Source organism: Hippichthys cyanospilos, chromosome 18, assembly GCF_059441005.1.
Source record: "Hippichthys cyanospilos isolate Australia breed blue-spotted pipefish chromosome 18, RoL_Hcya_1.0, whole genome shotgun sequence".
Lineage (NCBI taxonomy): Eukaryota > Metazoa > Chordata > Actinopteri > Syngnathiformes > Syngnathidae > Hippichthys > Hippichthys cyanospilos.
Genome location: NC_142386.1, coordinates 10,106,888 through 10,132,801, shown reverse-complemented (window position 1 = coordinate 10,132,801; position 25,914 = coordinate 10,106,888). Strand labels below are relative to the sequence as shown.

Here is a 25,914-nt window from a genome sequence, read left to right as displayed (position 1 = left end):
CTTTTAACAGATTGAAAAAAAATGCAGACAACCTGAGGCAAAGTTGGATAAAAAACAATACAATATTAACAATAATAGTAATTAATCTAATAATGCATCAGTGCCCCTGCCAAGGGCCCTCGTCTGATGTCACCCAGCTCCCACTCTACTGTCTAATGAACCCAAAATGGTACCATAGTTGATTTTTGCCTTAATATACGTGGTCATTTAAAAAAAAAAATGCTTGGAGCATTTAAGCGCTTTTTTTCTCTCAAAATAAGACTGCCTATGGTATGTCATTTTTTATTCTTTGGGGGGGAAAAAATGATTGTAAAGGCTTTATTTGCAAGAAATGACAATGGCGTTTGTTTTCACCAAAACCTACCATGTGAAGTAAGGTGTTTTTTCACAAAAACAGCTATGTAAACAGTAAGGCTTTTGTTATTGTTTTTTTTTTCAACCACAAATAAAATGACCAGTAAGGCATCTTTTTTTGCAAAAATGACACGGTTTACTTTGCATATTAATGCAGTCTTTGCTGGTGTTGTTTTTTTAAAATTTTATTTAATTTTATTTTATTTTACAAATATCGACCATGTGTTTTAGGACTTTGTATATAGTCCATTTCCATGTAAACAGTAAGATGTGTTATTCGGAAAAAAAAAAAAAAACGACCATTACTGGCAATCACAAAAAAGGCCATGTGTAGTAAGGGTTTTTTTTTTAACCAAAAAAAAAGACCCAACAATAAATTGAAAGGTGCTTTTTTTTTTCTCCAAGAAACATCCATTTCAGATATTTTTTTACCAAAGGACAACCACAAAAAAATGTCTATGTACAGTAAGGCGTGTGTTTGTTTTCTTTTTAAGCAAAAAATGACAATTTATATGAAGGCGTTTTTTTTTTTCCTTGCAAGTCCATTGTAGGCAGTCTTTCTGCAAAGAACAACCACAAAACACGACCATGGATTGTAAGGTTTGGTTTTGCAAAAAAACTACCATGTATGTTTAAGCATTTTTCTTTTACAGGATGTGTAGTAAGGTTTTGTTTTGCAAAACAACTTCCAGATTTATACTGTTTTTCATTACAGACAGCAGGAGGTGCTGCATTTACCATTATCTATAGCAAACATGGCTGCCCCCGCAGTGCCACCTCGCATGTAATGTAATTTAATGATAACTATACTTAGGCCTATGCCTAAATTGAAAACATACTGTTGGTCATTAAGAACACATTTTTTGCTAATTTTTGAAATTTATAAATATTAATTTTTTTTCCTTTTTAATAAAATCTTACTCACTGTCCCTTTAAGGCATATTTTTTTCATGCAAAAATCTACCATGTAGACTGTGCAGCAAAAAAATATATTTATGGTAAGGTTAATTTGATATATTTTGTATTTCTGTAAGGGTAAATAAAATTAAAAAAAACATTGACACAAATTTACATATAAAATTCAAAATACTTGCCAGCGTGAAAAAGGGAGGGGGGTTTTGTGTTTGAGTGTGTGTGGGGGTATGTGTAGGGGTGGGGGTGGGAGGGTCTGTAAAGGCTTGTTAGAGGAAAAAGATTTTTCCTGTCCTTGGAACCAGGATATCCCTTGCTGCATCCGTGGCCAGTCCAGATGTGCTGCTTTAGCCATTTTGTTTTCTTCAAACCCCAGGATGGACGTAAATGTTAAAAATAGAATAAATATAAGTTAACAATAGATGAGAGTGTTATGTGTATGTGAGTGGTGACGTTATATGATCTCATACTGGGAAAAAACATTCATCATTGGAGTGTGATGAGTGCATATATATATATATATATATATATATATATATATATATATATATATATATATATATATATATATATATATATATATATACACACACACACACACACTACGAGTAACAAAGTATGGATTAATGCCCATATTACCATCAATCGCACACCATAAAGTGAGGAAATAACCCAAAGTAAACACATTTTTCAGTAATTTATCAAAACATTTTATTTTCTTGAACAACAATACAATATGTCACAGAAATATCACAGAAGGATTTAAGACAGGTCTGGCTCAGGTTTTCTTCTATATTATCCTATTTGAAATGATAAGTGCAGCAGAAATCAAACATCAAAAGAGAAAGAGAAAAACAAAACATTACATCTGTCAAATAATAACCCATATTGAAGACAAGACACACACACACAGAAAACAAAACCTTGGCCGTTAAAAGGTCACAACCCTATAAGTCTCTGCAAAAATGGTTCACAACTACAGCTACTAATGCTCAAGTCACCAATATAGCCACACATGATTATGAAGTTCACACAGTTGAAAAAAAAAAAAAAAAAGTATTCATGAGTTAAATACAGTACAAAGATTTGATTTTTGTTACAGTAAACTGTGTTGAACTGTTTCTAAGCACCAGCGGATTGGCTTGAGTTGTATGACTGCTTATTCACCCCGGTGTAGTGACAGGAAGGGGGCACAATGGCAAAGAGGGGTCTAGCACCAAGGGAATCACACCGACCCCTCAATGCACTTCCCCTATCCACATCCACACCAGACTACATCTTCAAAATACCTTGTAGCCCCATGAATGAGTACCATTTGATATGCAATAAATATGTAAGAAAACCATGTAGCATGTACAGTATAAATAATGTCACAATATACATTTTTCTATGCAATCCGCCCCAAAACAAACCGGCCAACAAAAAGAGGTATAAAAGTAGGAACAAATTCCCAGTGCAGTAATTAAAACAAGAGTGAATTAGGATAGTTCGGGTTTCTTTTCTCTTTTTTCAAAAACATACGAGTAAAACATGAGATCAAGGATGAAAAATCTGACCATTTACAAGTTAAATTCAAAAGCGAACTATTTAAATCAAGTACATTAGAAAACATAGTTTACAAACAGATATATTATGTACATATGGTGTGCATAGATGAATGATAGCAGGGGATAAATCATATTTGAGTTTGATTTTAACGAGTCTTTCTCGAATCCTTATGGTTTCATGTTTTCACAATTCATCATCTAGTTATTGAGTTGTTGAAAATTAGCAAAAAATTGTAATAATCAGTGGTAAAAAAAAAACAATGCAATTTGATATAATAGTAAGAACAAAAAAGAGTAAGATAAAAAAGCATAGTGCTAAACTATCTAAACTAACTCCGTTTCGGTTGTAAAATTGTGACCGATTAACCTTGGAACAAGTTAAGCGGTCTGTTATAGATATAATGCAATTTAAAAAGAAAAATAACCAAAAACAAATAAACAGGAATTTAACAATAGTACCGAATGAAAATTGTGAGCTGCTGGGAGCGAGAAAGTAAATTTCTGGGAAACACAATGAGACTAAAAGAACTGACTATTATAATTTATATTATTTTTGCTGGTATAATTAGTGACTATGTAAACAAGAGAAGCATAATTCAAGTTCTGCAATCTCATGGACGGCTTTCTTTACTCCAAGTAGAAGAAACAAAATGAGTCCTGCTTTTACATCATCTATGCACTCCATTTTTTATGCCATAAAGTCATTCACAATGTACATTTATTGTCATCTAAAAACAAGAACCAAGCAACACAAAGAGGTATAAAATTGGCATTCTGTTCCCCATAGCAAACAAATAAAAAATTCACACCACATTTTTCGGTGTTGATCCCCAGCTAAGAATGAAGCCATATTACTTTTCTAATAAACCCGTACCCGAGAAACCAATTTTTTGTTCGTTTTTTTTTTTTTTTTTAATAAACAAAAGCATGTTCGCATAGTTTTACACTCCCAATTACAACTTCTCATTATACAGTTCACAAGGCCAGTGTGGTGTACTTCCAGGCTGGTAGAATTTTTTGAACTGATCTGACAATAATAAATAAGATCGGAAGTGTATAGCACCTCAGAGTTTACAGGCATGAGTAACATGTTGAAGTTTACCTGAAGATCAACACAAATTGGGATCAATATCAATATGACGCACATGTGACAATCAGCTACCTCTCCCGTGTGAAGCGTTTTCCCCTGCTGGTACAATAGAATCACAGCAAGTTCATGGACATATAGAATAACTAGATTGGTGTAAAAAACGGAATTTGCATAAAAGTACCTGAATTGAGACATAAAATTGGCTACTTGACGCTTTTGAATCACAGCAGAGTCCATTGAATGTGTATAACCTGATCTTCAGTGCTAGCATAGCAGTGCTCACCTTTTTTTTTTTTTTTTCCATCCATGACAATTACCATTCTAGTCATTCTATTTCAATGCACAAGTCCAATCAGCAGCTGGTATGGGGAAGACAGTGAGCTCTACTTGGATTGGCTGAGTAGCTATATCTTATTGTGTGATGTAAACAACAGTGTAAACGCCGATTGGCTGATTCTCTACGTGCTTGCGGGAACGGATTGCCTTCAAGGCAACATTTGTGCTGCCCTTAGTTTTGGTTATGGCTGAAAGACGTCCTCATTTTGATATGGGTGATGGAGCCTGAAGGGACAAAAAAGAAAACATGCTAATGATGTCAAATCACAAGGCATTTCACATTAGTGAACACGAGTTTTGATTCATTGCTTCATGGAAACAAAGAGCCCATGATGACAGGTGGTATTTTTTGCCACATTGACCATGGATGCTCAATAATAAAAACAAAACAAAAAACTATGTTTAAAAAAAAGGGGGGGGGGAAGTTGACCAATTTGGGTCAGTCTTAATTTTGAGCGACACTAGGATTTAGACTGTTTTTCATTAAAAATGAATCTATTACATTTCAAAAACTTGCAAATCAATGTGTTCTTAACAACCAACAGTTTGTTTTCAATATAATCGTAGGTCTAGTTGGCGTTAAATTATACTAAATGGGGGGTGCCACTTCTCCGTAGGCTGCCATGTTTGTTATAGGTACGGATAATGGTAAATGCAGCACCTGCAGCACCTCCTGCTGTCCGTCATGAAAAACTGTCTGAATCTTACACAGTATCCCATTAAGACTTTAAAAACAGGCCTTTTTTTTTAACACGCAGACACACATGCAGTGTTGCAAATGGCAGGAGAGGAAGACTCTCTGCCAAAAACAGGGAACATCACAAATTTGGGATCATTAAAAAAAAAGTGACGTTTAAAACACTGATTTAATAGTTTGCGGCTTTCATTAAAGGTGCCGTTACATATTTAAGTATTTTCCACAGTGTAATATGTGCATATCAATTACGTTTGTCACATTGGCGATTTAATTTCTAATTAAATATGAGTTTTATGGTACTGATCTTTCTAACCAGGAAGTAAAATGGCTTGTTCAGTGTATGGCTGCCATCTTGCAGCTCAAGTGGCGAGCCATGCGACATCCATCCATCATCTTGACCGTTCGTCCTTATGAGGCTCACAGCTGATTAATAACAGCATGAATAACGGGGCCAAAAACAGGTGTTTTACTGACATTAAGACGCAAAGTGGAGTTGATATACCGCTCTAATTAACACACATTCATTTCATTAAATCAGTCCCCATGGGAACCTAGTGTTCATAATAGTTCCGCCCGTGGGTGAATTTACTATGACTGATGCTAATTGTCCGGCTGTGTGGTCCCAAACACACATTTTGGCCACCTCAGCATTTCTACAGTAAAACGTTGAAGTTACTAATTGAAACGTTGCTGTTTACTTAGCAGACAGAGCAAAATATCTTCTCCTTAGCTCCTGAGCCAAAACGAAAATAAAAGACGTGGATAAAGTCGGCGTGTATTTTCTTTTGCACACGTGGTGCGGGGAGTAGCGAATTGCTCCTGTCTCACTCCTGTCGTCATAAACGAACTTCAAGCTGTTGGAAGTTCGGTGTGAGGGCGCAGAATAAGCAAGGAATGCTTAGAAATGCATGAATTAAGGAAAATAATACTTTGGGAGTGTTTAGATTGAGAAATCAATGTTGGAACATGGTTAAAAGCTCCAAAAAGTTGACTTTTCATGTTGAGGCCCCTTTAAAGTTGTTGGTGCTCAAACTTTAACCTGTCTGCGGGACAATTAAAAAAAATAAAAGTACTTTTTCAAAGAATATCAATTGACGAGACAGCTCCACTCTCTTCATGGAAAATTGAAGCATCATCTGTGAGTGACTTGGACACCATTATGTGTATTGTACATACATCATTATGTATGAATTAGCTAATGCTAATTGTGATTGCTAACCTGTTAGCATAAGAAATTTTGCTAGTCTAAAAAAATCTATGTATAGAAGATAATAAATAATGGCTAGTTATATCAACTCATGTCCAATCTAGGGCAATGGAAAGTACGGCGATGAAACTAACCAGTGTGAAGCTGTCATAGGTTTTCATCAACTCCTCGGTTCGATACTGTTCTAGCACCACCACTCCCGTCAATGACGGGCTCTTGGCCCGGGCGCAGTCCTCACAGTGCACCACGTAGGTCTTCTTGGCGCTGTGTTCACTGGTCACAAAAAGCATGTTGAAGACCTCCACCTGCGCAAATACGAAAAAGTGGCTGACGCACTAAATTCCACAGTAGAAAATGCTAAAGAGAAATGATGATTTGGGAAACTGACGTCACACTCGTTGCAGTAGTAGGCCGGCTCCTCCTTTAAACGACTCTGGTAACAGATTTTCTTTCCTGAAGCCACCAGTTGTTCCCTTAAAATCTGGATATGCTTGATGGACTGCAGTAGGCAGTGTCTGGTAGAACGAGGATCATTTAAACTTATAAAGCTCATCCTTTACAGTTCAGAAGGAATAAACCCAATACAACATCTTTCTATGAAAATCCACGGCAGCACAAATCAGTTACAGGGAAATTGTGATTAGCTAACATCTTACTTAATCATCTTGAAGGTGTCATGATCTGTGATTTTGATGGTGCGAGCCACATTCCAGGAAACGTGGATCATGGGAACAATTGACTTAACCTTCTTCAGCTCATTCCATTCAGTTCGTTCCAGGGCTAGTTGGTACTGGTATGCTAACCAACAACAACAAAATATCACAACAGTGTCAAAATAAGTGACAGGAAACTAAAAATCTGTAAATTAAGACAAAATATAAAGCAGCTTTGTGAGAAGTTTCTCTAAGTGGTGTCCAAACTACGGCCCAGGGGCCATTTGTGGCATGCCATCCATTTTTCTGCGGCCTACGACATATGCTAAAAATTAAGGTACAGTTTCTTCTATTTGTTGTCACACAACTTAAGACTTGCTTAACTCATGAATCACACAGTGATTATAAAAAGTCTACACATCCCTGCTTATATGACAGCTTTAGTCATTTAAAAAAAGTTTGTTGTTTTTTTTTAAATCGAACTGTGGTTTAGTATTTTTCCATCGCTAAACAATAAGTAATCAACAATAATTGGTATCTAATTTGGTAGAATTTTTATTGTAATACACTTTAATGATTTTTTTTTATCAGATTATTCCAAAGAATCCTCAATTCTAAACAATATTCAATAGTGGCAGCCCAAGAATGATTGCAACCTTTATGGTTTTATTGTGCTTACTAACTTAAAGGTCAAATCATTTTAAAACAGCCCTTACATCCTTCCATTTTCCTGTAAGCGGCCCTTAAAGGGACTGAGATTTTCATTAAAAAGTAATAAATGATTGTAAATTTCAAAAACTTGCAAATGAATGTGTTCTTAAAGACCAACAGTACATTTTAAAAATACTCATAAGTTTAGTTATCATTAAATTATATTACATGTGGGGTGGCACTTCTCTGGAGGCGGCCATGTTTGTTATAGCTATGGACAATGGTAAATGCAGCACCCCCTGCTGTGCGTCATGAAAAACGGCTGAAATGTTACACACTATCCCTTTAAATGAAAAGGTTTTGACACCCTTGCTCTAAGGGTCGGTTAAGATTACTACTCACAGTTTAAAGGTCCCACATTCCAGGCGATGTTGTTGCACCAGCCCACTGCTTGGACCCAGTGCACAGTCCCGGCATTGATCCACACCAAGTCACCTGGCCTCTGAATGAAACGGTAAACAGGGATGTTGGAGCTGTAAAGGTCTTCCAGAACTGGCCACCAGGACCCGGTGAGGTAGTCTACTCCATGCCTGAGGCAAAAGGAGATTTCATAAATTGGTAGAATGGGCTTTTTCTGCTGTTCGAACTGAGACTCCTAACTCACTTCTCACAAAATCTGTTGATGTCCTCCCAGTAGTGCTCATGGACAGAAAACCACTCACAGTCACCTGGTCCGATATTTATGTTGACTGAGCAGAAGTTGTTGTTCTCTTGGTGACCTGAGGACGAAACAATGCATTTCAAAAGCCATTAAGGACTTTTATTTGAAATAGTCCAGCATTTTGGTCTTAATATTTTGTAAGCGATACGTATTAGGGCTAAGAACAACAACAACTCACTTTACCCAAATGAGAGGCACATTCATTTAACACATTCAGTGCCACTGACAACTATAAACGTCTAAAATCCATTTTTACGGTAAGACTCAGCAGGTGAAATCGAGAGATAAATAAGCTCCAGACACATAAAAGCGTATGGATGAAATACTCACAACCACACGTGAAATGAAACAATAATTCAATCATTGCCATGGATGGCTATATAAAATCAAATATAAAATCAATTTTAACAGCGATGGCAGACAATGAGAATGAGAGGATGGGTGAAGGCTGACCAAACAAAATTACACATCTGTTAAAAAAGTATTGCCATGGCAAGCACAGAGATTTATTCTCTATTATAAGACAAGATAAAAGCCACATATTTTTTAATTATTCTTTAAAATTATTTGATCACTTTCAGGTTTTGAGTTTGAAATAGTGTAGATCATTACAAGTAAATTATCATTTTGTTAGTGGTTCAATATTACTGCCTTTATAAGCTCTATTACTGTTTTTTTTTTTGTTTTTGTTTTATTGCCTACTTAAATATTTGCTCAATTATGGAATGTAGTCTGTTCGGGAAGTCAACAGAATAAGAATTTCCATTGTGTACTATTATTATGCATGTGACAATAAAACTCTTGAATCTTAAAATGATGTGACGTATTTGTAGGACCCCATCCAAAAAAAAAAACAACATTTTAAAAAATATTATCATTATTTTGTATTTTTTTTTACATTATACACCTGTTGTACAATTACAAAGGGATTCTAAGGCCCAGTCATTTGTACAGAACACGAAAGCCGCACTGACCCGGTGTCCGGCTGCCCGGAACCTTCATGTAGAGCTGGACAGTGTTCATGCCCAGGATGGTGTGACCGACATGACTGAGCATGTTGTTGACGGACTCCACCCGCATGAACGCCGGGAGCTTGAGCAGCTCCTGCAGTTGAGGTTTCCACCTTTGACAAATATGGCAAATAGTATGAAACAACTCATCATTCGAATGGTCAGAATTTATGACCTCACCGTTTTGGGTCTGAGAGATCAATGTTGGTCCCAAATTTGATTATCTTCCCAACGGATTTGAGTTCTGAGCTGGGAAAGAATGGTAAAGTCTGAGTAATTTTTCACTAAATCCATGCCATCTTTTGTGCTAACCTGGTTGTGCTGGCAGCTGCGTTCTTGCTGGAGGGGACTGCAGAAGTAGCTTTACCGTCAGTTGAGGATGCGCTGCCTTTTTTGCTGGGTGATGTCACACCTGGTTTGGCAGTGGATGATGTATTTGAGGACTTTGCTTGCTCTTCTTCCTCTTCATTTTCGCTCTCCTTCTCCTCCTATGAAGCACATCTACATGAGCTTAGCAGGCAGGTAAGCTAACGGCAACAAGTCCTTCCATCATTACTTTACAGTATTTTAAATTATCATACAAAAAAGGCTTCCAGTGTTCGTCTAAACCTGATTACAATTGAATACGTTTGAGATACAATAAAATGGCTCTGCCTAACAAAATGTACAGTTTTGCATTGCTCATGTGCCACCAGTGATCTCGGACAGCTGTAAAAATATAAATAAACGTTTTGCAATTGAGTCACATTACCACAACACAGCAATAAGTTGCTTCATGTTCCAATTAATGTGCTCTTGATTTGAAAAAAAGAATTGTACTTATTATGATACGGCAATACAAAGCATTTGATAAGCCGATACCTGGAAAAACCCTGTTAAAACTCACATTTTCCCTGGTATGACAATTAAGCAATATATTTCAAGTTCCAATTAATCTTATCATATTTTCCGCACTATAGGGCGCTCCTTTAAAGAATGGCTCATTTATATGTAAGGCCCACCACATTCTAAAAAAGCATTCCATTTGATACCTGCAAAAACAAAAAAAAAACAACAAAAAAAAAACTTTTAAAATCTGAGATGATAATTTAGCAAAGTGTTGCTTCATGTTCAAATGAATTTGCTCTGAATTTGAAAACAAAAGTCTTCCTTTCACGGCATAACAAAGAAAAAACCTTTTAAATGCTTACATATCCCTTCACATACCCCCTTTTACAACCACTGCTAAAACTGATTGCTCAGTTTGCATTTATTTGTACAAAAAAACACACACTGAAATACCAAGATAAACACTGTGTGCTTGAGGAGGATACATGTGGGTGCCCTGAGGAAAAAAGTCTACCTGCAGGCTCTCCTGGAAGCTGGAGGCTTGGTATTGGGCATATTTGGCAATGGTGGTGTGTGAGCGGCTGCTCTCACAGGGCCACGTCTGAGTTGAGCCACGGGAATCCCAGTTTTCATCAGCGGGCTGCTGGACTTGAGTCCTCACCTCTACAGCATGCTCTGCATTAGCCTCCACCAAAGATTTGGTGGAAAACAGGCCAAGGTCTCACATGGAAAAACAAAACGAGATTTATTGGATTCAACTTTTGATGAAACCAGTGAAAATCTGATGCTATCCTGTGCCCATTGGTGGATACATTCCAATTTGAGGCTTTTTGGCCAACATCAGCGAAACATCAAAACGCTTAACCAATCTGGAATAGCTCTATTGAATTCCCCAAATTGTGACAAGGTTTCAACAACTTCCAGTCCTTATTGGAATAATATTAGATTCATTCCGCTTTAATTTATAAAATAGTCACGGGTGTAACCCAACTGACAAATTAAGTTTAGATGGTATGCTTCATGAATGAAAAGCAGGAGGATTTATCTGAAAAAAAAATACAAAACACATAGAGAACAGTACATAAAAAAATTGTGATTTGGTAAACCTCCATGAGATGATTAATTGGGATACACAAAAATTGCCTCCTTTGTTTTCAATGACTGCATTGTCGGGGAGCTCCTTACACACTGATAACAAAGAATAAAGAGCAATTACTGTTTCAGTAGCCTCCAAATTGTGTTGGGTATAAACTCACTGAGGCGGAGCGATCCAGCAAGGCCTCTGATGACAGTAACGGCATTTTTGGGATCGGTGCAGAATTGAAGCAGGACTGGCGAGAAGGCGTCCCTCCTGCTCTCCAACTGCAAACAACAACAGAGATATTCATACACTGGTACTATGCAATAGAACTGCTGTATTCAGCAGTTCAAATTAACTTGTCAGTATCGTAAATATGGATTCGATCGATTATCCATGCTGATTTAGAGCACTATAACTGTATGCTGCTGAACCTGGGAACTCTATGCATCTTTTTTTTTTTTTTTTTAAATTAACCGTTTTGAGTACCGTTGACATGAAAGGTCATCAATGGGAATGGTAACGAGGGACGCCAGTGAGAAATTGTCCAGATTCCTATTCCATAAATGTATTTACACGTCTTCAGAGTTCATGCATAAATTCACATGTAGATATTTATTCTTAAAAAAATTAGGATAAAAAATAGCTGACATTTTAAGTGTTAAAAAACTACATTTAGACAAAACTAATGGAATTTTAGTTGATTTGAAAGTGCACAAAACTAATGAGTTATTTACTAGCTATTATAGTTCTTTACTATCCATTGAATTGGATTTAATGTTAACTGAAAAGGAGTATCAGATTCAAATGTTAGTTATTGGCTTTCTTCAGTTATAATTGGTATTGGACCTGAACATTGATCTATGGCTTGTAACTTGTGATTTATTAAATTTACCAAATGATTCACTATTTTAGTCTTTTGAATGAAACACAAGCTGCTTGATACTTGTATGGACTCACGTAGATGCTTGATTTGTAAGTTTGCTTTGAATGATAGGAAACTTCAGTGTACTGAAAACTTCATTCACTGTACTGTAAACAGTTACAGAGTTATTGGCTACTATATTGTGGTACTTTAGTTTTAATTTTGCTTTTGAAGAGAAGCTGATGACACTGGGAGTTCCCTGAACTGGATGCCTAAGGATAACAAATAATAATTTTGCCATCCAAAGAGTTGCTCAATAACTATTCTTAATGATATAAACTTTCTGTGCGAGAATTCACGTCTTTTAAAATAGTAATAAAAAAAAATCTCTTCAAGCATAATATTTAATGGAAGGTAGTTGACACCCTTGACTGGTGCTTATCTGATTTATTCCAATTAAACACTGTAGTGATAACCATGACCATTGGATGGCAGTGTTGCCATTAATACAACACATTACATACTTGTAATTCTAAGTAATGAATGGAAATCAATCTTTCATATGTTACCATCCATGTTTACACAGACATAGCACACAATATTCTGTCGGCCTTAAAAGATGAGTGAAAATGCTAAATATGCTGGCCCTCTAGAGGTTTCTTTTTCCGATAACGCGTGGTAACGAAAACGTTTAGAAACTTAGTTGGGAGTATGCAATGTGCTTGCATCTTGTAAATGGAAAAACAGATTTTCCGGGTTAAAATGTTGTTTGTTACACTCCGACATTGTTGACGTAATGCTCGTGACGGGACTGCATTACGTTGAGAGGTTTTAAAAAAAAATATATGACTTGTGATTTGTTTACCAAACAATTCAGTATTTTAGTCTTTTAGAAAACACTTCCATCGGTCAAATCTCAACACGACTATGGAGGTCAATCACTGAGCAAAAACAAGAGGTTTTTTTTTATACTTGTTCGGACTCACGTAGATGCTTGGCGTGGGAGGGTTAAGCTTTTCTCGCGGTATGGGAATCTGGATGGAAAGTTTCGGCTTCACAGAAAGGGAAGGAAGCAGATATGACTCCTTGAATTTCCCTTTCACCTTTGCCCCCCTATGATAAAAGATGAGAGCAAAAGAGCGTACACAGCGATTCTTTCAGATTAAACCAACAATTAGTTATGGTTGGGGTGATTACTTACTTGCAAGCTTGCACCACTTGAGCGCCTGTGTTTTCAATACTGATCTGAGCAAGCGGGATTTTTTGCTCCTCCACTTGTGCTGTGTTAAACGTGTGTTTACCAGCGATGTTCATCTTTACCAAGAGGACCTTCAACTCCTTGGTAAAGCCCATAGACAACATTTTCTGCTTGAGCAGATCAACAGAAGCTGCCGGTTTAATCGCTGGCGTAGTGGTGCATGATTTCGTCGTCAACAAGCTGGAGCTTTTAAGATCAGAGTTTCGAGCCGTTTTGAGCATTTTCACATCATCTTTAATCTTTATGATGTTTGCTTTAGCTTCTTTACGTTTCACTCTCTTTTTCGGAACCTCTTTGATTGAAGGGGATTGATGTTTGTTCCGTCTTTGTTTATATTTGGGCTTAACGGTGCTTTTTTCTTTCTTTATCTTCAGATTCCGTGGCTGGTCATCTCTCTCTTCACTCTTTAGCTTCTCGTCTTTGCTGGAGACAAGGAGGTGGCTCAAAGATGCGCTGTGGGTGGTGGTCAGTCTCAGCTCTGCACTAAGTGAGACCTCCTTTTCATTTTGAATGACTTCATCCTTAGCCTCCTGTTTGTCTTTTCTAGCCACATCAGGCTCCTCTATTTTGTGTGTGGAGTTGTCAGTGATAGACTTAAATTGAACAGCCTCACCGCTTTTGGCTGAATCAGACTGATGATTAGAGTCTGAGGATGATGTCGGAAGTGACTTGAGGGCAGAATCTTGTTGCTGGTGACGGTTAATATCTGCTCCCAGAGCAAGAGAGGATGCAAATTTGACCCCATTAGCGGTCAAAGCAGGAGAACCCCCAAAAGGACCTCCTCGACAGGTGTTCCTCTGGCCACTGAGAAAGGTGGCCAGGCTTTTGAAAACATCGTCCAAACCTGCTTTATGTTGAAGCTCATGATGGAGGGAACCAGACTCTTTTGGAATTTCTTTCTTCTCATCTTCAAGAACATGATTGATTGTGGGATTTGCCAGTTTACGTTCAACAGACTCTTTAATCACATCATTGATGCTCTCGCCTTGTAATGGCGGAGGAGAAAAACACTTAGTGGGGCAGGGCTGGAGGACCGGTTTGCTTATCATTCCCATTTCGTGCTCGTCCTCATCCTCTCCCACATCAGAAACCGGTGAGCCCTGCCAGCTGAGTATGGGAGGAGTGTTAGCAAGGTTGTCCCCTTCTTCTCCATTTCCAATCACGCCCACGGGCTGGAGATCCGGGGCATGGAGAAGAAGCCCTCCTTGTCCTTTGCCTTGACCTGATGGCGCAACACTCTGAGGAGATGCAGCGCTGAGAGGTTCCAAAGCTTCACACACAAGGGACGGCAGTGTATCTTTAGGTTTTGGTCCTTGTTCAGGTTGAGATGTGGCTGTGGCTGGGCTGGAGCCTTTTTTTCTAGGGAGTAAATGTCCTCGCTGATCTTGCGAAGAAATCATCTTGGAGGATCCCTGTGCTGATGAGTTAGAAATAAGAGAGGATCCATAACTTTCCTTTTCTGTGTTTTCTGTTCTTTTCTTTCCTTTCCTTGCTGCCTCATCTCTTTTCTTTTTTCTCTCAATTAATTTTTGTTCTCTGTTCTTTCGTTTCTTTCTATCTTCAGCCTTTTTGTACGCCTTTGCGACATCATCCCTTCTCTCCCTTTTCGAGATTTTATCATTTTGTATGCATTCAGCAGTTCCCCGGTGTTGTGTCTCCTTTTCTGGCTTGTTTACTTTTGAGCTGCTGTGGGGAGAGCAGCAAAGAGGCTTCTTGTATTTAACATCTGAAAACCTAGATTTTGGACCAGATGGAGATGGTATCGAGGTTGAAGGCAACCTTGCTTTGTGAGTGGGGCTTCCCTGGACGTTTGCTTTCCCACTGAGGCCAGGGCTACTTTGTTGACTGCCGTTGGCTGCTTTGTGTAATGGAGGACTGACACGTGGACTGTGAGCGGAATCTTTTGAATGATGGGAGGAATAGTTGGGAGACTCTTCTGCAGAAGAACTGAAGTTAGCTGGCTCTCTTGAAATGCCTCGTTCGCTGCGCTGAACTTCCTGTAAAAACATAAACCTTTTTAGCGGTTTACTGCAGGGAAAAAGTTAACATAAAAGATACTTCATTTATTTTCAGCTGTATATAAAAAAGTTATTAATTTGTCAGTTCATTAATTTGACCACTATTATATTTCGCAAATAAGTTAATACCTTTAAAAACTCACTTTATTTGTGCTTATGCCCGAAAATACCAAACCAATCGCAGCAACAATTCTTAATGGTCTGCACAACAGTAAAAAACATCGTCATTTTTTGGCCATAGATTAACACATAATATGGACACATACCTTGGTACCCTTTTATTTTGAAGTTATTCTCAGCAGCATGTTATGATGTTAATAGCTTGACCAGTCTTGTGAGTACGACTGCAACACTATCATTGATCGGGCTTGATCGCCTATTTTGGTGAGATTTTTTTTTTTTTTGATCTATTAAGATTTCAATTCATCAACTAAGAAGTTGAGGTCTGCAATCTCTGGTCGACAGGCATTTTAATAAGTCAGGTCAAGACTCGTTATTCAAAAACAAATACCTGAATGCTTCAAAATGTCTTAACAATGTATGATAAACTACCAGTGGATAAAAAAGAAACAAAAGAAAACATTTACCAATGTAAGAATATAAATCAATTTCATACTGTGCTTTGCTTGCGGGGATGATTCCTTGAGTCCTCCTCCTCAAGGCGGTTTGTCAAAGGTTTGTGCTGTTCAGCTCTGAGGTGGCGAGTGTGCCGTTGGTGGTGGTAATGAGGATTTTGGTGGCTGTAAGGCACACTGGTGTGTTCTGCTGGTGAAGACATTTTTCGATAGCCATTCCCAAGATGTGAAGCCCTGCTGCTGCAACTCTGGTTTTGGGCCGTTAGGTCACTGTGGCTATGTCCTCCAGCGCTTGATTTTGAGGTCTCCTGAAGAAAAGAAAAAAAGAAATCAGAAATGTACAGTTTTAAATGAGTAAGTGAGTATACCTGTTGCTGTGTTGTTGAGGTCCTATGGTCGGAGGGGTGGCTAGGACCTGCCCTTTCATGAGGAGGCTTCCAGTCATCTTGATTATAACGGTGGTGGCGAGGTGGAGATGGTGGACGGACAATCAAATGCCTTGATCCAGGATGAGATGACTAAACAGAGAAACATATATATTTTTTAAGACAATCGTACCAGAAACGGAGGAGTAAGCATCTCTTGTCTAACCCTAAAAATGATATAACAGTGATTTCTGCTGAGAATGAGAACATGACAATAATTTTTAGGGGTGCTGGGATTCATTTTAGAGGGGTCTTGCAAGGCCCCAGGAATGGGCCAGAAACTGGTAGAGGTAAAATATTGTACTAACAAAATAATAACTACATTTAAAGCGACTGTGTAAAATTTAGCAACAGTAGAAGTTGGGTGGAATAAACCGTTACTGCAAACACTTTTAAAATGTTGCATATGTTCAACTGTATGTTAACACAGTTTTGTACCTTTCAACAAAAGAACGACACATTTAAAATGTGTAATATTTTGCAAGATCTACTGGTGAACAAAAATAATCCATTTTAAAATCTGAGGATAAAGTTCAATAACATGCAAATGCATTTCTTTAACATAGTTTAGTGTTGGTAGGGTTGCACCATTAGATGTCGGCTCTACATTCTATACACTCTGACTTTAAGAATGTAAGCCGGATAAATCCAAATACAGTAGCTTCTGAAGATGTACAAGTCATAAAACATGTAAAGAAACTTTCTATGGAACCCTAAACAAAGGTACAATAAGATAAAGTCTTTTTGTCTAATGGGTCACAAAGCCCACATGTTTAATTTCCCAGCTTCATCAATTTCTCATTAACCATTTTTTTGGATGCTTGCTGAAGGGCAAATATGTCGGAATCCATACAGCAAACCGGCCGCTACTGGTGAATACCTGATCATAACCTGAGTCCCGGCTCCTCTTGGCTGGACACTCGTCTCTTGTTGCTGCAGGGTGCTGTGAGGGTGGGCTACGCTGGTGCATTTGGTCTTGGCGCTGGTGAGAGGCTGGCCGTTTCCAAGGCCCCGGTCTGTCATTAATCATTCGGCTAGGGAGATTCCTGCGAAAATCCGAGGGAGCCCATCTTTCTGGGGGGGGCTGGAGCCCTCTGCTGTTACGGTGCAGACGACTCCCATGCTAGAGCCGAGATGAGAAACATCACAGCCTGCTATCAAAATGTACTAACAACATTTACTCCTTTCTTCTCAACCCCCCCTTTGAAAGGCCTCACCAAAGAGTTGCTGACATCGCTGTCCCAGTTTGTATAGTGTTGTCTTGGTCTTGTTAGATAACCATTGTTGGTGCCAGCTCGGTTGTGGAATGAGCGCGAAGAATTGTGATGCCAGTTCTGGGCTTTAAAAGGCTGCTCTTTATCATCCCAAACATGGAGAAACTGCCTGTGCCCCTTGGAGGAACCCTTGTCTTGGCCATAGTGGGCTGTCCGTTCATCCCTTGGCGAACAAACAAAGTGATCAATAAACATCATGGTGGGAGGTTGAATTTTAAGGACATTGTGACAAACAAACGTGGTTGAAAAGGGCTTTTTTCCACACAAATTTCCATATTACCCAACACCACTCTCCAGACTTTTCACTTAGTTCACTTGCAGAGGAGATGTGATTTAAGAAAAATAAAATAAAAAAAAAAGTTCTGGAGAGTTAATAATAATTGATCAACCTCAAGCGAAATATTTTTAAAGTTTTGTAATAACGTACAATGTAATAACATGACTTATAACCAGATAAATCAAAACCAGACCAGATTTCTCCACATATCCACGCTTGAATAACATTAGTTTCGATGTGAAATAAGTAATATGTCATGTACAAGGCTTAAAATGATTATATATACCTCTAATTAGATATAGTATGCATCCATTTTAGAGTGTTTGCACAAAACATCGGAAAAATGCACTTATGTCAAGCGCCACCCAAGGCTGGGTGACTAATTTTTTCAGTGGACTTTGAAACATTTTGAAAAGAAAAAGGCACAACTTGTCTCCTTCAGCCCTTGAACATGTGATTAAACAAGCGGTTGAAGACAAAAATGCGAAAGCACTGCCACACATGGATGTCAGCAGGTAGAGGCAGAAACAGCAAAGCACAACGTTCCACGCTCTGATCTCTCAAACAGTTATCACTTGGATAAAGAAGGCTTGAGAGAATATCCCAAGTAAGATGATCAGCAAATAATTTTACTACCCCCGGAAGAGTATCGAGCGTGTTTGAAAAAATGACGAGGAGGAAGACAGGCACGTCCGGACATTCTATCCATAAATTGAAATGGGAGGAGCTATTTCGTAGTACAAGAGCTTGTCCAATCTCGATTATTATTTACCTGTTATATTGGCGACTTGATGGTGAGATGGGAAGAATGGATGGAATGTGTCCACCATTGCATCTGTAGTGACAAAAGAAACTGTTTTATAATGATAGGTTAAAAACAGATTCAATTGATATAATGTGATACAAAGGTGAGTTTTGTGTCAGACAATATGCTGTGGGCTCATCCACTCATATTTCGACGACACACTCCGAGCAGCAGCTGAGCTAAGTGCTTTTTTTTTTGAAAATGCTCATCACAGTTAATCAGCCTGTGTGTCTGCCACTCTTCAATCAGCACCGTAGAGACTTGCCTTACACCTGCTGCTTACTTGCCACTGCCGCTGGCATAGGAGCAAAACTGTGTCAAAAGCTTCATTAGCACATTTTCATATTTTAATAAAAGACGAGCAAAACCCTAACGGTGTTGCTGAATCTGGAAAAAAAGACAGTTAAGATTGAAATGTCTGTTTATTGAGTCAGTGTCTGTGTGTATTGTGATGCTGTTGCTGACCTTTGTGTTTTATTCCAAGGCCGATTGTTTACTGGGGCCCATTGTTCTCTGTTTGGTCCTCCATCTGGATAGGAGTGCCATGTTTTACGGCCAGAGTACAGCTCTGCCGGGTGATACATGCAGCCTGAAAAAGAAAAAAAAAAATGGTCACAGATAAGAAGCACCAGACGATAAGATGCAGGTCATAACATCAGATATTTACACAGAAAGATAGTATGTGGAAATTTATACAAATATATATTTTTTATTTAACTTCCTACAGCAACATCCTATCTTCAACAGACTGAACATGCCTGCATGTTTAGCACCGACATTTTTTTCAACATAACTAGCAGAATACTGTTGCATAAAATAGCAGTTTTAGAGAACACTGATGGATAAAATAAAATAAAATCACCATACCAAAAGCATACAATTAGAGATTACAAAATAGATTAATGTGATTAGGAACAAAAAAGATGTAAACTGACTAGTTAATTGATCGCGACTAATCTGTTGTGATACCTCGACAATTATGCATATTGTAATTTCCAGTGAATATACAAATAATGTTTGCTGTCATTTGATTAAAACATCTTTACAAAGAACCAATGAGACAAAGTAGTTGAATCAAAAAAAAAAAAAAAAGATTACCAGTCTGTCTGTATTCAGGAGGCCCTCCACTTCACACCTGAACAGACAAGAAACACGCTTCAATGATTTATGGAGGAAAAATTATTTTCATGCCTGATCCCTGACTTCTATTTGTAGGGCATTTTTGCTGCATTTACAATTATTCAAGCAATAATACCATAAAATCAGTTACACTTGGAGCTGATTCCATTTGCATGCAGCAAAACAGTTAATGCAGCTTCACCATTTTTGCTTTGTACAATTTTTTAACAGGAATTAAACCATCCATCCATTTTCTAGAGCCACTTATCCTCATAAGGGTTGCGGGCTTGCTGGTGCCTACCCCGGCTAATTTCGGCCAGTAGGCAGGGGACACCCTGAACTGAACGCTAGCCAATTGCAGGGCACACAGAGACAAACAAACATTCATGCACCCAATTACACCTAAGGACGATTTAGTATGTCCAATACACCTGCCATGCATGTTTTTGGAGTGTGGGAGGACGCTGGAGTGCCTGGAGTGAACCCCCGTGGGCTCGGGGAGAACATGCAAACTCCATACAGGAAGTCCAGAGCAAGCAGGATTTGAACTCCGGTCCCTGAACAGTGAGGGGGACGTGCTAAACACTGCTCCACCGAGCTGCCCAGATAAAAACAATTGAGTGACTTTTTAGCAACTAGCAAAACAGTCTAGTTTAAAACTTTTGGAACACAAGGTGTGTCTACATATTTTGACACATCAAACTAATAGCTTTAAACAATAAGGCTTACAAAAACAAACTCATATTTAACTTTACTCATGGTTTATGCAGACCCAATCCAGAGCGCATTTGGCAGCACTTTTAAATTTAGCCTTGCAAGGCCCTTTAAATATGTAAAGTGAAAAGAATAGATTTCAGTAAATCTCCCTAGATCAGAATATCATTACTGTCTTGAAAGAGCAGAATCTAGAGTGAAACTTTTTTTTTTCTGCAGCGGATGCATGCTACCTATATTCCCCATTGCTGAAAACATAAAAAGAAAAAAAAAAAGGATCGGTACCCAGTTGTGGTTGCCGGCATACATACTTTCATACCCAGCTGTGTAACTTGTAGGCAATTCCTTGAGTGGTTAACATTTTTCCAACCACATTTGTGTATAGTGTGCTTATAGAGTGTTGTGCAGCCATGCATTAAAAGCCTCACTGTGTATGCTGAATGAGGTAAGTGAGGAAGCTCTTCAAGACTCAATTTCTACCCAGTTGCTACAGCAACTGAAAGCCAGACATCTTTTACTGCTTTGGCTTTAGGCCATGTAAAGAGCATTTCATTTAGATTTATTCACGTCGAAGAAAGAGGGCACAACAGGCTTTCATAATTCAGGGATATATTATCATGCACATGTAATTATGACTTCACGATGTTCAGTGTGTACTTTACATAAGAAAGATTGCTGTACAGACTTTTAAAAAGCTGTGACATGCTGAGTAAACATGCATACTTACAGTAAATGTAATCCTCTCTAATTTAAAGAACATAAGCTTCAAATTAACTGTTCATCACTTTGACCTTGCTTGAACTTGCTTTTTGGCAACAAAATGCAATTTAGTATAAGCACACAAGCTAAAAATTCTCAAATTATATGCATATTTATTAGAGAGTGAAAATCTTTGTGACATGATTTAATTCTGGTTTTGAAGTTTAGAGATTTACTTAAGGATCGATTTTTGATTCAAAATGGTTTGATTGACAAAGATTATTGCTTCAATCCAGTAATGTGCATAGAATCATCCTGAGCTACAGTTTTGAGAGACAAAATGACAAATGAGACATTTACGTGAAGTTTTTATTTTTAAACATTTAATTTTTGAATTGTAAGGGAAGTTCCTTTTTCCACAAAAAGTGTGGTGCAAAACTGCTATTTAATCATTATTTTGATTCATTGACACATCAAACAATAGAATGGAAGGTGGAAGCCTATTTATGAGGTATCACAAAGGTATGTGAAGTAAAACAGCATTGTTATTTCACCTCGTCATTCTTTTTGATATGTCAACTTTTGTAGTCGAATAGAGTGATCGCAATACATGGACATTTACAGCAACTCATTGACGTTTAAAGTTAAAAAAAAAAAAAAAAAAAAAAAAAAAAAACTATTTCTATCTGAGCTAGAAATGCCCCGTTGCGTTTTAATGCACCAGGTTGTCAGGGGCTAGCGCTAACACTTGCGACTCGTAACGTACAATGACAGAGTAAGTGACTACCAGTTTCATAGCCTCCAAATATGCGACTAAATAGGATTTTTACAATGGCGATGTTAAGATGTTTGTAGACGTGATGTTATGGCAATAAAACGGAGTCGCGTGGAAGTATGATGCTAAGTACTAGCAACCACCGCTGCGAAGGCATGTGACGTATCGTCGTTGGCTTCCCCTTGACAGTGCGCTTCCGGCGTAGTCACACGGACAGGAAGTGCGTTTATTTATATTTTGTTTTTACTCATAAAATGGCTGTTGAGACATTTTAAATTGATTCCGAATCGTAGGTCATGAAAATATTGCTCACCATTTGAATTGATTTTCATGTCACATCTCTGATGTTGCACGCCATTGTATACAGTACCATATTCCTTTGCTATTTAGAGTGTGGACCATTCTGGTAGAGTAAAAGAAATCTAGCCCTAATTCATGACAAGCTTTGTTTTCTTGTTTCGTGTGCTGTTTTGGCTCCCGGATAAGGAAAAACACATCTTACAGCTATTTCAACACATGTATTTAAGTAATAATACACAGATAGCTCTGCCCATCTGTTTTCAGGCCTCATCATTGCACAGTGGAATGCACACTCTTGTTACAGAGATGCAGGGGGAGTTGACCGTCAGCTCCAGTTTGACTCAACACAACAGCATAGTGTGTGTGTATCCAGTATTAAACCCATCTGTGCAGGGTTAACTCCATACATCTGGAATTTAGCTGTGAGGCCCAAATGATGTCACGTGCAGAGGGGGGTTATGTTAGGAAAGAGGTGAATACTTCTCAGTTAGGAAAAAACGCTTTCAAAACAACAGAGTCAGCATGGAGCGCATTGCACTGCACAACGTTTTTAAATCTATGGACAGACATTATTGCTTTGGGGATATAACAACAGCTCTTATATTAAAGCTGCCTGTCTTCTCTGCACCACTGTGATAAGATTATTGATGGCTAATTAGAGACCATCTTATGCATAGAATTGTACAACTATGTCATCTACACATTTTTTATTTGTCTAATTCTAGATTACCGCTCACACTTTTTTGACATGCTACAGCTTCCACATTTTTCCACTGATTATTCTCACTGCTCTAACTTCAACACACCCAAAATAATGAGCGGTGCGTTGCCATTTTTCACTTTCCGAAAATTCACGTTTTTATGAAAATCTTTAATTTATGCCCAGATTCATTCATTCCAATTATTTAAATTCAAAACATTCAACTTTCACTTCACCTTGAGAAGGATTTTCAACATGCCATAAGTGATAGCTTATCAAAAGTCAATATTTTCAGCATACATAATACCTACAGAAAATCCGTTTTTTGTGTTTTCCCCTCTCATTTGTACATTTTGATCAACTTAAACCATTCCAGCATTGAACTGTTGATCTTATCTGCAGAGATGACAAACTAAAACATCTTTAGCATTAACATACCCACAAAAATTCAGAAATGACATTTTCTCCTCTAATTTGTACATTTATGACCATTTCAAACTTGTTCAACTGATTCCAACCACTACATTTTTTTTCCCCAAAATTCCAGAAAAAAAATCGAGAGTTTAAAATTGTTTTATTTATCCTCTACATTTATGTACTTGATTTGACAATTCAAACAATTCCACCTTTGAGATGTTCTGCCCATCAGGTGTATATCATTTTATGTCAATTCAATATTTTCCAACATCATTTGAAATCATTCCACAAATTTTTCTTTAGCTTCCACATTCAATAGCTCCAGAAATCAATTCTCCATTCAAAATATTAGAACTTCCTCTTGCAGTGCAGTTCCACAATATTATAAACTTCAACTAAAATAATGTTAATCCCGAAATATAAACACTCATGAAACCTTTGGGGATTTTCTAATGAGCACAGTTTATTAAAAATATATCTGTCAGAGCAACCAAAATTCCTGATTGCATTAGAATAAAGTATCTATCTATCTATCTAGATGCTATTGAAGCCAATGATTGCAAAGCAATGTCGGAACTCCATATTGAGCATCTTTACCTTGCAGTGAAAGATGAGTCCAAACGAGTTCTTCTCAGTCAGCCAGTCCAAAATAGCAAATACAGCAGACCGGTACAGTCTCAACTGTCTTTAAATAGACATGCTCGCTCCTCCACTATCTGGAAGAGACACACAGAGCAGACAGAGTGAGGAAATACCATTGTAGTCACTTGCTGGTTTATTGTCAAATAAAGCGCGGTGTTTGTTATGCATCCACAATGCACTGCATTGATAAATTTGCTTTTTCAAACAAAGAATGAGATAAGCATGCAAGACGGATGGGGCGGATCATCTCATCTCTTTCCTCCACGTGATCCTGCCGTTATTGCTTTTGCTGTAATCATAACTTGATTTAGGATAGTGATTTTTTTTTTCTGTGTGTGTGTGTGTGTGTGTGTGTGTGTGTGTGTGTGTGTCGGGATACTTGTAAACACGGCTCCACTACATTTTCTTCTTATGTCTACTATGATTCCTTGCCCTCCCTTTTCCCCTCCACAGTGTGTCCTTGTATCCCTGGCAACCAGTGATAATTTAGCCTACAGTTGATAGTAAGGCCTAAAGCTAGGAGGGGAGGATTTGTGTGCGATTTCCACAGAGAGTTGAGTCATGGCAGTGAGGTGCTGGAGAATGACACAGTTGGTTGAATGTTTTTTGTTTTTTTTTTCACTGGTATAGCCTTTGTCCATCCCTTATTGATGGAACAATTCTTTCAAACCTCCTCCCGCCAACCTGCAGAAAGGCCAACTGTGATCCAATACCATAAAAGGAAGGATGGGCTGCACCAGACTAGGACCGTCTCAAGTGACTTCCAGGGTTGCAAACACAAGAAGTAGACACGGAGAGAACAGATGGAGACAACGCAAGAAGCTGCAACAGTCAGCACTGGCATGGACCAGACAGACACCCTGCCCCAGATATCACACACGGTGTATGACAAAAAAATAAAGCATGTCAGCCAAGAGGGAGAATGTACAGTAGGAGCTGAATATCACTGCCATTTCTAAAAATAACCAGCAGGCTTGCTTTCCTGCCTCTGCTGTATCCCCTTCTATCATGGCAGCCTCTCCCGGTGTATGCTCCATAAAGCACGTCTCTCTGAGGGGTACTGGAATGTACCAAGGCAAGGTCAAGAGCAAGAAGGAGGGGTGTCTTTTGCTAACAGTGCAAAACTATATGTATACCAGACAATAACACAGGTTAAAGGGTTCATTGCAGGATGCACGTGCATACATTTGTGACTGCTCATTCAAGACCTTGCATGCAAGCATGCATTGGATCCGATGGGATGGATAGCTATGCAAAGACGATAGATAGATAGATAGATAGATAGATAGATAGATAGATAGATAGATAGATAGATAGATAGATAGATAGATAGATAGATAGATAGATAGATAGATAGATAGAATTTCTATGTGCCACTTTACTACTGTAGCCTACACAAAATATGCGCAACAGTTTAAGCTGAACACTTTAAAGATAAAATAGTTGAGCCCCAACCACCAGCTTGAAAAATTCACACCGGGTATTCTGTAAATTCTGCACGTGAGAATACATTGCATGTGTGTGTGGAATGTGCAGCCACATTGCAGTGTCTCTCAAGTCAATGACGAACACATAAAATATGGACTACAAGGAACTGGTTGAATGCAAACAGGTAAAATCGAAATGCACGACTGCAGGTACTTATATGCGGACGTCAAGAGGCTCGACTAAAATGCACAATGTAAACTGTGTTTCGAGAAGGCAGAGGCAAATCGAACACGATGAAGTTGCCGGTGTGCAGTCGACTTTTACCTCTTATTTGTCTTCCGTCTTTAGGTCCACACACCCCCCTCTGCACCCCTTTTCCTCCCTTTCACTCCTCACCACCTTGTCTCACCCGATCCTCTCCACCGTGTCTTTTCTCCCCCCTCTTGTCCTCTTCCTGTTTCCAAGCCGCTCTCCGGTGCTTGGGCTCAACGAGGAGGCGGGCCAACAAACTGTCAATCACAAAGTATGAGCCAATCAGA

General features: G+C 38.4%; 1 protein-coding gene across 1 annotated transcript; it reads right to left on the bottom strand.

Annotated features, from left to right (window-relative positions):
- Positions 1–1,952: 1,952 nt before the first annotated feature.
- kdm6bb (lysine (K)-specific demethylase 6B, b) lies at positions 1,953–24,010 on the bottom strand. Its single transcript, XM_088440996.1, has 21 exons — positions 23,903–24,010; positions 19,680–19,716; positions 19,047–19,170; positions 18,549–18,611; positions 17,443–17,662; positions 17,106–17,348; positions 16,169–16,318; positions 15,842–16,108; positions 13,151–15,204; positions 12,936–13,062; positions 11,263–11,368; positions 10,521–10,726; positions 9,491–9,666; positions 9,359–9,427; positions 9,143–9,291; positions 8,112–8,226; positions 7,850–8,037; positions 6,800–6,941; positions 6,532–6,658; positions 6,278–6,448; positions 1,953–4,464 (listed from the first exon to the last, which is right to left on the bottom strand). Exons 3-21 carry the CDS (start codon positions 19,163–19,165, stop codon positions 4,441–4,443), a joined length of 4,716 nt encoding a protein of 1,571 aa, XP_088297122.1. The 5' UTR covers positions 19,166–19,170; positions 19,680–19,716; positions 23,903–24,010; the 3' UTR covers positions 1,953–4,440.
- Positions 24,011–25,914: the final 1,904 nt, after the last annotated feature.